Source organism: Balaenoptera ricei, chromosome 2 (genome assembly GCF_028023285.1).
Source record: "Balaenoptera ricei isolate mBalRic1 chromosome 2, mBalRic1.hap2, whole genome shotgun sequence".
NCBI classification, from domain to species: Eukaryota; Metazoa; Chordata; class Mammalia; order Artiodactyla; family Balaenopteridae; genus Balaenoptera; species Balaenoptera ricei.
In genome coordinates, this window is record NC_082640.1 from 109,512,254 (window position 1) to 109,526,670 (window position 14,417).

Sequence of the window (14,417 nt, forward strand, 5' to 3'; positions counted from 1 at the left end):
CGACAGAAAGCAGATCAGTGATTGCCTGAGAATGGGTGGGTAGAAATGGGATAGGGATGGATTGCAAAAGGGACTAGGAAAATTTTAGGAACATTGGATATGCTTATTATTATGACTTTGGTGATGGTTTCACATATGTATGACTATTTTTAAAAAATCAAATTTTACACCCTAAATATGTGCAGTTCATTATATGCTAATTTATATGTCCATGAATCTGTTAAAAAACAGTTAAAATCAAGCCTCGCATTCCCCGTTTAGGTTTTTTTCACTAATGCTTTTTATAGGGTTGAAAGAAACTCCAAGTCCCTCCCTGACCCTACCACAAGAAAACCTTAACCAACACCATCTACCTGGTCACTGAGACATCAATCCGGTCTCCCTGGGTGTTTTCTCTCAGCTTCCCGCTAGGGGGCAGGAGCGAGGGAGGTCGAAGCCCTTGCCTCTCTAGCTCAGAGCCAGCGCTTGCATGCACTTCCGGCCCCGTTCTGTTCCGCTTCTTGAAGAATGTACAAGCTGCGGTGCGTGTTCCTTATGGTCTATAAGCGTTGAGGATATTCTGCTCCGCGGGTTTTTGCGTCTCGGAGTTAGGCAGCCGCAGTCGCTTCTTAGGGGGAAGTGTATTGGGTTCACCGCTGCTCGGAGCGGTCCATTTTTTTCCACTGGAGCGGAAGGAGAGTGCTGCCATGACGGCCCCTGCTCAGCCCAAGAAAATCGTGGCCCCTACGGTGTCCCAGATCAACGCGGAGTTCGTGACTCAGGTGCGCTTGGGCGAGACTGGTGTGTGTTAAGGGGTGAGGACGCTGAAGCCCCGAGGCCAGGAGGTGGGATTTTTCTTGGGAACGGGAGCACCGAGGAGGCATTCGTTTGTCAGTTCATACACTCAAGTCTTTTTATTGAAGAGTACGTGCTGTGTGCCAGCAACTGTGCTAGCTGTTGGGGAGACCGTGATGAAAGAGGCTCTGCCCTGAGGAGTTCATGTTCCAGGGGAGACAGACACATGAAAAGAAAGCTGTTATGCGAGCTTTGCTGTGTTAAGAGTTCATCGCAGGAGCGATGGATTCACAGAAGGAACACCCCAGTCACCTGAGACGGGCAAGAAGGTTTCATAGCAGAGGTGATACTGAACTGAGGGTCGAAGGAGGGATAGGCTTATTCTTAGCCTTAGAGCAACCTAGATCTTTGAAAGGAATGGTGAGAATCTGACAAGACACCTGCTCCAAATACATGCATCTACGAAGAGAGCAATCCCGTGGTCGGAGAGCGTTCATTTAAAACCTGTTTATTGTGTTGCATGGTGAACTGCGGTTGGCTTTGAATGGGGAAACAGCCCTGTAGCGCTCAGCAACTTTCCTAATCCTTATTTGTTGCTTTGGGTGTTGGATAAGAGTGCAAGTAGCTCTATGCAGAACTTATTACTCACTTGCTTCTTTCTTCTCTGTGCCCTGTTTCAGCAGATTTGCCAAGGCAGAAGCATAAGAGTCATTTTGAATCCTTCCTTAAAGAGTTCTAATTGCCCTTAGGATAATGACTGGAATCATTCACCTTGTTTTGTGATCTGGCCCATGCTTATATCCAGTTTCCTCTCTTTTTTTCTCCTTTTCTTAGCCATACTGAACTGCATTTATTTGTGCCATGCAATCTTTCACCTCCTGGCACCTCCTTTCAACATTGTTCCCTCTACTTCATTTTTTTCCCTACCTTTTCTTATATGGTTAATTCATTGTCATCCATCTACATTAATTTGGAGAGGTTTTTCTGGACAAGTTAGACTAGAACTCCCTTTTCCCATATGCTTGAATTTTTGTGGTAAAAGTTATTAGTTTCCTCCCCTCAGGGAGCTTACATTTTAGAGAGATGAGTGAGACAAATGAACAGTGTAGTTTCAGACAGTGATTATTGCTATCAGGAAAATGAAACGGCATTGTGGCAGACTGGCTGGGGTTTATGAAGAGCAGTCAGGAGAGTCCTGACTAAGACCCGAATGAGCTAAGACCTGAATGCAAAAGCTAAGACCTGAATGCAAAAAAGGAGCCAGTCTGGGGAAGAGCAGGGAAACAGTCCAGGGAGTAGCAAGTGGAAATGCCTTATGGTGTGTATGTAAAGAAGCCAGGAGAGCGAACTTAAGAAGTAAGAGGGAGGATGGTATGAGATGAGGACAGAGAGTATGTAGGGATCCTACCATTTCCCTGCCCCTCCTCCTCCATTATTTCTGAGTACCTGGCACACCTGACCAGAGAAGGGGCTTTTTAATTATTATTGAATGAGTGAGATGTAGAGGTTAAAATTTAGTTTTAAGAAGATCAGATATCTGAACTCTGTGATCTCACTTTTTTAAATGATGGTTAGCATTTTTTAGCAATAACATATTTTTAAATTAAGGTATGTACATTGTTTTTTTAAGACATAATGCTATTGCCACTTAATAGACTACAGTATAGTGTAAATTATAACTTTTATATGTACTGGGAAACCAAAAAATTCATGTGACTTGCTTTATTGAGGTAGTCGCTTTATTGTGGTGGTCTGGAACCAAACCTGCAATATCTCTGAGGTACCCCTGTGTATGTATTTAAATTCACATTTTTCAGGTAAAACCTGCTTTGCTGAAATCTAACATACTGACTCTTTTATTCTTGGTAATAACCCACTGATAAACTACAATTTTTTTTAGGTTTTGTTTAGGTGTGCCTGAGTGTGTACTGATCACTTAAAGATTATTGTTTTGCAAATCAGCATTCCTGAGGATTTTGAATCTGTTTTTTAGTACTGGCTCACCTGTTAACTAATTGTAGTCTAGGGCAGGTCATTTAATCTTTCTAGACCTGGGTTTCATTAGCTCTATGCTGAAGATGTTTGACTGTGGTTATTAACTTCACCCTATTGTTTCCATAGGAGTAGTTTAAAAAGTATGTTTTGTTTTTTTTAAAATCATAGTGGCAGGTTGCCATGCAGGGCATTACTGGCATTCAGTGGTTTGGGTCCAAAGATGCTAACTGGTCTGCAAGCCCATATGGTCCCCTTAATAGGTAAATTACTCTATCGCCTCCCCCTGCGCCAGTAGCGCCCTGTTAAGAAACAGCTTGTCACTGAATGATCTCAGTCTGTTAGGGGTATGAATCTACAGTGGTATGAATCTATGACTTACTGTTTCTACTGTTTACTTTTGCAGTTAGCATGTAAATACTGGGCTCCCCACATCAAGAAAAAATCACCTTTTGACATAAAGGTAAGTATTTTTGGTTTGCCACATCCCTTTTGAATAGGTATGCTCTTTGTATCTTTTTCAAGAGCTAATTCGACAGAAGCTCTTTATAATTTTTTTAAAAGTCAAAATGAATGGTTTTCTAAACTAATAATTACTCATAATAGAAAATTTGGAAAATACAGAAGCTACACATAAGAAAATAAAAATAACTACCCAGAGATAACCTCTACTATCATTTGTTTTATTTCCTTTAAGCTTTTTAAAAAATGTGTGTGGATTTTGCTATTTATAGATTCTTAGATTGTTCTGATTTATCATTATTAGGTGATCATGTAATGAGTATCTTTGTAAATACACATCAGTTTTCCTACAGTTTTTTTGACAGTTCATCTAGGATAAAATCTATTGTTTTCTCTTTTAGTTTTAGGCTGATGAACTGAAATAAAGATCTGTAATAATGGTGGAAGAGGTGGGAGTTGTTTAGAGAATTAGATGACTGAGGGCCAATCATATTCAATTAGGGAAGGGACTTAGGATTCAGGTGACACAATTTAGAGTAAACGAAAGGCAGAATTCCTAATGGAGGATTAATTCTCATTGACATAGGTTCTTAAAGAGAGGTCTTATAGAGCTAACATATGCATGCCATTTAACAAGTAGTGAAGACTCACTTTAAGTTTGCCATTGTCAATTGAATTGTGATACTCTAGGCACTCTTATTAAAACTGAACTTAATCCCAAACTTCTCACATTATTTGAGCTTAAATGTTTTATTTATAAATAAATTTTTGTTTTGCCAGCAATCCCATTTTATTCATCAGGAGGATATTCATAAACTTGACATACATTAATTACTCTTAATTATCAGCCAGGTTGCTTTATCTTACTATATGCTGTTTGTGTATGTTTGTGCTTGTATATGTTGGGTCTGGGGGTTTCTAGGGTTATTTTTCATTAATAACAAAAATATCTTTACGACACTACTAGATTGAGTTGAACTTAATTAGATCAAGGTTTTTAGAAATTAAATTTATATTCAGATCATTTTAGTTAATACTAGATGAAGCTATGTATGCCTGTTTAGAAGAATTTTATTATAAGTTGGTATTTAAAGAAGATTATACCCTTCATTTTATTATTTAATTTGGATTTTGATAAACAGAAAAGCAATGACAGAAAATTTCATACAAATTTAAGACTTGCTTGCCTCATTGTCTTCCTCCCTTTACCACCCACAAACATTTATTTGAGAAATATACTTTGAACAGTTAAAAGACATAGTTGCCATAAAATAATATTATACCATGTTAAAGTACTTCATAATTTTAGAGTAAGTTGTTTTTTTAACTACTCTTGTCACTAGCACTACTATTACTTCTGCTACTGATAACTGTTATTAAAGGCTTACCATGTGCCAGGACCTGTACTGAATTCTTTACATGTGTTGTCTTATAGCAACCCCATGGGGTACTTCTTATTATTAGATCCTTTTTGTATACTGGGAAACTGAGCCTTAGAGCAGTCATGCATTTGCGAAGGTTGTAGTCTTCAGCAGTAAAGGTGGATGGTTTGAACCAGGCTTCCAACCCCAGAACCAGAATTCTTATGTATTATACCATCCTACCCACCCTAACCCAAGTAAATGGAAATTCTGAGGTTTTATCATATGTGCTTGGAAAACAGGATGTAATGATTAGCATTTGCTTCTGTTATGTCTTTGCACGTTCAATTTACTTTCTGGTTTTTGAAAGCACTTAACTTAGGTGGAGCCTGATAACATTTATATACTTTGTTAAGTTTTAAAAAATATCCTGATCTTGTGAATTTTTATTTTCCCTAGAAATGAAATAAATACATCATTTTAATAATTATTTCTAGAATTATTTTTATTTAGATATATTTTATTATTTATTTTTTTCTACTACTTTGCTTTCTGTTATTTTACATTTTGAGGGATATAATGGGATTATAAAAAATCTCTTAAGTATTACTTCAATAGCAGTGATATTTGATAGCTTTCCTAAACTACCTTGTTTTGTGTAATCTCAGTAATTGAAAACTCTCAATTTAGAGTCTGAAAAAAAGTTATTTGAGATATTAAACATTTTTATATTTTTAACAGGTGATTGAAGATATATATGAGAAAGAAATTGTCAAATCAAGGTAGGAATGAGTTTAATTTTCATACATAGGAAGTAGATGGGACTAACTTGGATCTCGTCTGAACTTCTAAACTAAATGTAATCATAAACTTGGAACTTTCCGTCCTTTTTTTGATTTGGTCATCAAGGAGATGGTGACTAGAAAAACTATATCTAGCTGCTGAAGAGGCATAAGATATTTTTTTGCCTTTTAATTTTTGGCTCAGATTAGAGGGATTAAGTTCTTTAGGGTTTATTTTGTTTTTGAAGGAATGTGAGGAAGAGTAAATATGGAGATTTTAAAATTTCAGTTCAACTAATACTAATTTTATTATCTGATAAATCTTTTTGAAAGATTATTTAAAAATTGGAAAAGTAAAATATACATGATAATAATTAAATACAAAATAATAAATTATGTATTTTGTACATAATGTACAAACTATATATATAATAAAAAATAAAAATTATTTTGAACAATACACAGAAAGGGTAGGTTTCAGTACATCTTCTTCCCTGTCCCTTAACTCTCAGTTTCTTTATTTATGTATACATCTGTTCCAGTTCCCTACCCCTTAGATTTTTTTTTTAAACAGCAAAGAGTTTATACTCTACATACCATTCTGCATCATGACTTTTTTTTTTAAACAATGTGTCTTGGGCATATTTCCATGTCTGCACCTGTAGACATATATGCCCAATGAGTATTTTAAAAGGTAACTTTTAATATGAAATAGGAACATTTGTGTTATGAATGTCATAGACCTTATAAAATCTCAGATTTTATTTTTTTCATGTGTTTGAGTCTTAGGAGGTAAATTTTACTAAATATTGTAAAGGCAGTGTCAAAATAAGAGGCCAGTCGTTTTTTTAAAATTTTTATTTATTTATTTATTTATGTTTGGCTGCGTTGGGTCTTCGTTGCTGCGTGCGGGCTTTCTCCAGTTGTGGCGAGCGGGGGCTGCTCTCCGTTGCAGTGCTCAGGCTTCTCATTGCGGTGGCTTCTTTTGTTGTGGAGCACCGGCTCTAGGCTCGCAGGCTTCAGAAGTTGTGGCACGTGGGCTCAGTAGTTGTGGCTCCCAGGCTCTAGAGCACAGGCTCAGTAGTTGTGGCGCACAGGCTTAGTTGCTCCACGGCATGTGGGATCTTCCCGGATCAGGGCTCGAACCTGTGTCCCCTGCATTGGCAGGCAGATTCTTAACCACCAGACCACCAGGGAAGTCCCTGTGCAAACTATTTTAAGAAACAAGTTTTCAGGCAAAATGAAGACAAGAAGAATCTAAGAATGCAAACAACATAAGTAAAAGCACTTAAAAATAAAAGACTATTTTACTGACATTGATGATTAATGTAAGCATGTGGGATCTTCCCAGACCAGGGCTTGAACCCATGCTCCTGCATTGGCAGGCAGATTCTTAACCACTGCGCCACCAGGGAAGTCCTCTAGTTGTTTTGTTTCAGCAATCGATTCTTGAGCCTGTAGAAGTAGGTAGGGCCAAAGACCATATTAAGGTTTGTTTGTTTGTTTGTTTTAAATTTGAAGAGAAATAGGAAACCAGTGAAGCATGATGGTGGTATTTTAAAATTTTGGAGAGAGCAAGAGGCAGGAAATCAGTTAGGTGACCATTGTTGTAGTCAGATTGAAGATAATGATGGCACGGACTGGCTTGGAAAGTTGAGATAGAGAGGAGTTACCAATCTGAGAGAGATAGAAGTGGTTGGTGGTTGGATGTGGTGAACACAGGAAGGGAGGAATCAAGGATGACTCCAAAATATTTGGCAAAGGTTGTCAGGTGATTTGGTGCCATTACTGACTTTTGCTGTTGTTGTTGGTGGTGGGATTGGGTGTAGATCAGTAGTCACCTTTGGAAATGTTGAATTCTAGCCACTGAAGAGCTATAGAGAGAGATGTAGAATAAGCAGTTGGGTATTTAAGTGTAGAGTTCTGAAGAGAGGACTGGGTTGAGCCTACTTTGTATCAACCACCATTTCAATGCTAAGCGTGCATCAGTGAACATGGCAGATGAAGCCTCTACTCATGAAGCTGTGTTCTAATTCTTATCTAGACAGACAAAATATATACGTATATATACAGTATCAGCAGGTAGTAAGTGCTATGAATTAAAGTGGGATTAGGGTATAGCGACAGGACTGCTATTTTAGATTGATGATCAGGCAAAGATCCTCTCTTAGAGTGAAGTAAGTCAGAAAGAGAAAAACAAATATCGTACATTAACACACATATGTGGAATCTAGAAAAATGGTGCAGATGAACGTATTTGCAAAGCAGAAATAGAGACACGTAGAGAACAAATGTACCGACACCAAGGGGAGAAAGCGGGGGTGGGATGAATTGGGAGATTGGGATTGACATATATACACTACTGTGTATAAAATAGATAACTAATGAGAACAGAATGTGTAGTACAAGGAGCTCTACTCAGTGCTCTGTGGTGACCTAAATGGGAAGGAAATCCAAAAAGAAGGGGATATATGTATATGTATAGCTGATTCACTTTGCTGTACAGCAGAAACTAACACAACATTGTAAAGCAACTGTACTCCAATAAAAGAAGAAAAAGATATCACATTTGAGCAGATATGTAACATATGACTTGTTGGTGTGAGTGTGGGTATGGAGGAAATTGCCTGAGGAAAGTTAACTGAAGATGAGTGGGTAGATAAATTCTAGGACCCTTTTTTATTATATATTAAGGATATACCAATCTGGAATTTACCTTGAACCTTAAGAACTAGTTCTCTGCCTCTTTGTAGAACAGGGTTTCACTCCAATGGATTGCTTAGGGGTTTTGGGGTTTTTTATTTAAACCTTTGCTACTAATATTGCTTCCTTGAATATAATTTTTATATAATTAACAACTAAAAGCTGCTGGCGACTTTTAAGTTACGTAGACTTGGCTAAGTCATTTTTAATTGCTGAAAGTAGTAACAGTCGTTGGCGGGGCTCCCTGAATCTTATCACGGCACTCTTAACAGCCATATTCTCATCTTGTACACATTTAAACACTTGAATAAAAGTGAACTGATTGCATTTTGCCCCCAAATCTCTAAGTTCAAAAAAGTTAAATAATGCACCTGTGTAGCACAAAAACTGTAGTGTATATTTAAAAATTTAAATGACCATTTTTTTTTAGACTAGTGCCTTGTGGAAGCTGTTTTGCAGAGTTATATGCTCGTAGCTTCTTCATTATTGGGGAATGGCTTAATGTAAGATTTATTAACTTGTTTGTAGGCTATCAAGATGGGCAGTTTATAGCCATAAGGCACTCTTAATATGATACATTAAGGTTCTTATAATATACATTTTTTTGTACATCATCCCTATTTCCCTAGGAGGCATCTGGGAATTAAATCAATCAGTTCTTATATTCTTATGGTATAAATGATCACTTCTAGAATCTTAAAATTAGATAGATCTTAAAATACCATACCATATTGTTCAATCCCCATTGTAGTATGTGGTATATTACACAAAAGATTCATATTTGCTATCCTTACCATTATCAGATTTGGTGAATTTGGTGAATTTGTCTTAATGTATTTTTATCTGTTTGATTTTAAAATATTTAAAGTAACAGTAATTGTCATTTCTGGAGTGCTTACTATGTGCCAGATTCTGATCTCAGCACATTGCATATAGCAGCGTATTTATCCTCACAACAATTCTGTGATAGTTACTGTTATCCTCATTTTATGGATGATGAAACTGAGGTATAGAGAGATTAAGTAACTAGCCCAAGGTATTTTACCATAGATACAGACAGCGCCAGGTTGTTAAATCCTTGTTCTCTGGCTCTTATCCAATACTCTGTTCTTAAATAGGACAGGGTCCATTTGCCCTTTAGGACTCTCTTAACCCACACACTTTGGTATGATTATTAATCCTGTTAATCCATCCAAGTGATTTTTATACTGAAAGAAAAAAAAGGGATGACTTTTAGAGCAATTTACTTTTGCCAGTGTTTATATTTCTTTTTATTAAAAATGTTTAAACCTCTTTACTATGAAATTAACAGAAAGCACATAAAATGTACAGAAACATTTAGCCTTCTGAATTTTTACCACCACTGAGGTAAAAAAAACCAACCTTTTGGCATCCCACAAACCCTTATGTGCCCTTTGCTTTACCATTTAAATATGTAAGTATGCAAACGTGAACACTATAGTTTAGTTTTGCTTGGTTTTACACTTTAAATAAATGGAATCACATGGTATGTACTCTTTTATGGCTGGCTTCCTTTGTTCACAATTATTATTTGATTTTTTAATCATCTATTTAACAATAAATCTGGAGTAGGTAGTTCAGAAGTTCATAATGTGAGGGTCTTTGTCAGCCTTTTAACAAACTTTCTGGCTTTCCCTATGTGGTTGCAAAGGGGCTGCCACAGCTCCAGACCTCATGTTTTCACACAACCATATCCCAAGAGAGATAGCAGAGGGCAATTATAGCAGCAAAAAAACCCCCCTTTGCCTACCCCTCCCCACTCTTTTTTTTTTTTTTCTTCAATCAAATTTAATCATCCAGTTAACAATACAGTTAATAGACCCAATGTCTTGTACATAAATTATCCAGCTCTGGGAGGAGTTAATGAAATGCATGTTAAACCCTTGACCAGAGTCAGGCTTTACAAAGCATGCTGTCAGTAAATATTGGTAACTTAATAAAATAACCATCCCCAAATCCTTTATAACTTTTCATCCTTATCTTTAAAGATTTTCTGGCATAATATCTAGTCTCTAGACCCATTTTTATATCTTATATGTATACCTTTAGTTAAGTTCTTTATCTGTCTCAGGAAGTTTACTGGCAGAAGTGTAAAACCCCCAATTTAATGAATACCACCAAGATCGCTATAAGAGAAGTTGAGTGTTTTTGCATTATCTTGCCCCATCAGAACTGATTTTTCACTTGTCCAGTCATCCATAGGAAAAAAAAATTGACCACTTCACCTCTTTTGTACATGAGGAAACTGGGTCCCAGGGTGTTTAAAGATGTTGCCAAGGTAACACTAAATCATGACTAGAATACTGATCTATCTCGTGAGCCAAGATTTTCTTTCTTTCATCAATGAGGTCCTATATGTGGCTGAAGAAATGAAGGGTGCAGGTATTTGCATAGCAGGCCCTGAATTCTGTTGTCCAACACACATATAAAGTGAAATGCCTGCAGCTGGAGATCTAGAGTGTACCACACAAGCTCTTGTATCCTCTCAGTGGCTTGGCTGGCTGTAGAAGCCAGTGCCTTGGCAGTGTTCTGTCTTTGTGCTATTGCACAGTTAAATCCTTCATTTCATTCTCACTAAAGTTCTCTGACATTGCTTGCTCAGTGAAACTATTTAAGAGATCAGAAATCAGTGGAATAGGATTTTGACAGGATAATGGTCTCTTGGGGTATTATAAATTTATAATGCATACTCATTTAATTTTCAAAGCTGGAGGCTAATATCCAGTGGCATGGTTCTGGTCTGGCTACTTTATTTTCAATATACAAAATGATAAAACTAAATTAGTGGACGTTTGAACCTACCTTTGGAAGGATACCCTGTAACTACTGCATCATTTATCCATATAAAACAAAACACTCTGATTTTTAAAGTGTATAAAGAGATATCTGATATTCCCGCCACAATTTTCTAATATTTTAAACTTAATGTCAAGGCTACAGAAGCCTGATTCCCATGTTTGTGATATAGATACATGTGTCCCTTGTGCTTATAGGAGGGCATGACTTCAGCAGAATGTTTTCATTTGATTATTAAATGGAAGAATGTTAGTCAGTGCTTAAGAAATTGAGACAGGCTGGCTTTTGGCAGTTGTGATCTAATATTATGAATATTGATGAGCACTTGTGTTTTGATTTAAATTACTTGGCTTATTAATCTATGTGTTGTATCCTCGTATGTCATGGTGCTGATTGTGTTTGTTATATGGGTAGGATATAAGTAACTGTTCTTAGACAGTTTTTAAAAGTAAAATAAACTATCTGAAACAAAATACAAACAAAAAATAAAAAGAAAATTTGCTTTTTTCAATGCATAAATAAATATAATTATTCTGATATGTGAGTCAATATTAAAACAAGATTCCAAAATACATCTGCATTAGTAACTCAGAAATGTTTATTTTCTCTATTTAAATATTTTTACTATTTATTTTTATATTTTTAGGTTTGCCATCAGAAAGATAATGCTCTTGGAATTTAGGTGAGTTTAAAGGCTTTACTTGATGAAGTTAAAGATGACAGTGTGACTTAACTTTTAGCTAAGTTTTCTGTACATTTCTGTGAGTGGATAAGAAAATAATTATAAATTTTAAAAGATTTATATTTTTGTGATTGGCTTATTTTGGAATACGTGTATGATAGCCTTTGTTTTCAAAGATGATATTCCATTATTAGTGTAACTTGTATTTTGAGTTGTTTTTCACTAATTAAGATAGTGTGTGCCGAGCAATTTCTGAACTCTTCTTTGGTTCCTCTAGTGATAATGGGAGTATATTGGAATGCATTCTGTAGCCATTTTTTCCTTCCAGGCTAACTTGTTATTACTAAGCCAGCATTGTTCTGACCTAAGCCACTGATAAATATTTCAGACAGAAGAGAATATATAATTTTTAGGTTACAATTTAGATTATATTACAACCAGGTGTTGCCAGTAGGCTGGAAGTAAAAGCCAAGGTTGCTGTTGATGATAGTAGTATCTGCCATTTATTGAACTTTGTGCTAGGCACATTGTTAAACATTTTACATACAGAGCACTCACAGAAACCCTGCAAAGTCAGTATTATACTCTCCACTTAGTGAAGGAAGAAACTGAGGTCAGAGCAGTTATTTGTTAAAGATAATGCATTTAAATAATTGGCAGAGCTGGGATGCCAATATCTGATGCCAAAGCTCATGGTTTTTCCACTTCTCCACACTTCTTGAGGTCTAGTCTGCATCAGAAGTCAGTCTCTATTAACAACTGTTTCTCCCTACATACACTGATATGATCCTCACAAAAAATGTCATGATGTAGGTGTTCTTATTATTTTTACAGAGAGAAATTGAAGTTTATAGCTATGAATTAACTTGTAAGTAGACTCCTACTATATCCTAAGAACTGTATTGTTACTGAATACTTGATCTCATTTAATCCTCATAATAATCCCAGTAAGAGCTTCCTTATTTTATAGAGAGCACTGAGGCTAGAAATTGGGTCCATCTGGCCCTTAGATTAATATGCCCTTTTCATCATATCATGCCATCTTTCAGAAGAAAAGTAAATAAAAATCAAGAGGATGCTGATATATGATTAGGATAAAACCAGAATTCTATGGTCCTGGCAAATATCAGATACTAAGAGAATTGCAGGAACTGAAGGAGAAAGCAGCAGAACATATTGAAGGCACCAGTGACAGTGAAAGATTTTTAATAACTGAAAAAGGGGGTTGTTACCTTACAGGAACTTTTTTTTTTTTTTTAGGAACTTTTATGTATAATAATTTCTGGGTGAGAATGCCATTTTCTCTGTGCCAGCCTCCAGACATAATGAGTCTCAAGTTTGTAGTAGAGATAGTTGATGGTCTCTTGCTAGAGTGGAAAGTGAGATGGCATGGAGGAGGTGCCTGGGTACAGGAGAGTGATGAAATCAAATCTTTGATGAAATGTGTCAGAGGGACATGTTATTATATAGATTACATTTGCTGCGATTGCCAAAATAGAATCAAGGAATTATTGAACAGTCCTTAAGTTTGGGTTAAAGAGATGTAGTTTGGAGTCAGGTGTGTATCATCTGTATATCATGGAGATAACTGCATCATCTTGGGCAAATCATTGACTCTAATATTCTCAGATTCATCATCTGAAAAATGTAAAGAATAGGTTTGGAGTTTGCTGTGTAGTCAGATAATACCCAAGACATTACTGTTAAAAACTGTGGCAAGCCAATGATATCTGTGGGGCATCTGGCAGGAACAAATATAAAGATACTCTGAAAGGATATATATTCCAACTATACTGCAAAAAAAATCCTATAGCTAAAACCCTGGTAAAGATGAGTTCAAACTCCCAATTACAAAGGACATTAAAGCAAGATTTAGTTGAGACAATAAAGAATAGAATTAGATATCCCCCAGAAAATCCCAGGTAATTATATAATTAATACACACTATCAAATCATGTTTGAAATTCTTATAGGCATAAAAGAACACATAGAATATGTGAACAAGAAACAGGACACTAAAGATGGACAGTTTGGGGGAAAATGAAAATAAAAATCATTGAAATTACAAAACTCAATGGGCAAATTAAATAGATTAGACACAGCTAAAGAGGGAATTAGTGAATAGGGGTTTAGATCTGAGGAAATTAACAAATAATAGCAAAGAGAAATAGAGATGGAAAGTATACAAGGCAATTAAGATATCTAGATGCTAGAATGAGAAGATCCATTAGGAGTTTCAGAAGAGATTTAGAGAGAATGAGGGAGTATCGTTTTAGAAGAGATGATGGTTAAGAATTTTCTACAGTTGAAACATATGAATCTTTTAGATTCAGGAAGTATATATAGCAAATTGTGAACAGAGCAACAGTGACAGGGTAAAGATCTTAAAATCTGCTGGAGAAAAAAAGACAGATTACTCAAAGAGGAAGAAGAACAAATTGATTGTAGACTTCTCAATTGTAATGACAGAGAAGATAGTAGTATGAGACTAGTACATAGAAAAAAATTAGAACTATCAACCTAGAAAGAATTCTATCACCAGCTAAACTGCCATGAAATGAAGAGATTTCAGACAGATTCACACTAACAGACTTGGTAATGGAAGTTCTAAAGGGCATAATTCAGGAAAAAATTTAAGCTTATAAGAAAGGAATGATACGAAGTTTCATGCATTTTATTTATGAAAGAGTAGTCTCTAACTTGGAGCCTTTTGGCCATTGTTTAGGATAAAATACTATTTACCGGTTTCCTAGGCTCTTGCAAATTAAGCAAGAATGATTGCTAAAGATAGACCCGTAGAAATACCAACGTGAGCAGACCTTTGAAGCATAAGAGAAAGTAGAA

At 36.1% G+C, this 14,417-nt stretch overlaps 1 protein-coding gene across 3 annotated transcripts in view; it reads left to right on the plus strand.

Annotated features, from left to right (window-relative positions):
• The first annotated feature begins 477 nt into the window (after nt 1-477).
• Nucleotides 478-14,417, plus strand: part of AQR (aquarius intron-binding spliceosomal factor) — a 111,752-nt gene continuing 97,812 nt past the window's right edge. For all 3 annotated transcript variants that reach the window (XM_059913684.1, XM_059913683.1, XM_059913685.1), the window contains exons 1-4: nt 478-761; nt 3,173-3,229; nt 5,331-5,371; nt 11,538-11,573. In XM_059913684.1, coding sequence (XP_059769667.1) covers nt 687-761; nt 3,173-3,229; nt 5,331-5,371; nt 11,538-11,573 — 209 coding nt within the window. In that variant the 5' untranslated portion in view covers nt 478-686. The remainder of the gene's footprint in view (nt 762-3,172; nt 3,230-5,330; nt 5,372-11,537; nt 11,574-14,417) is intronic.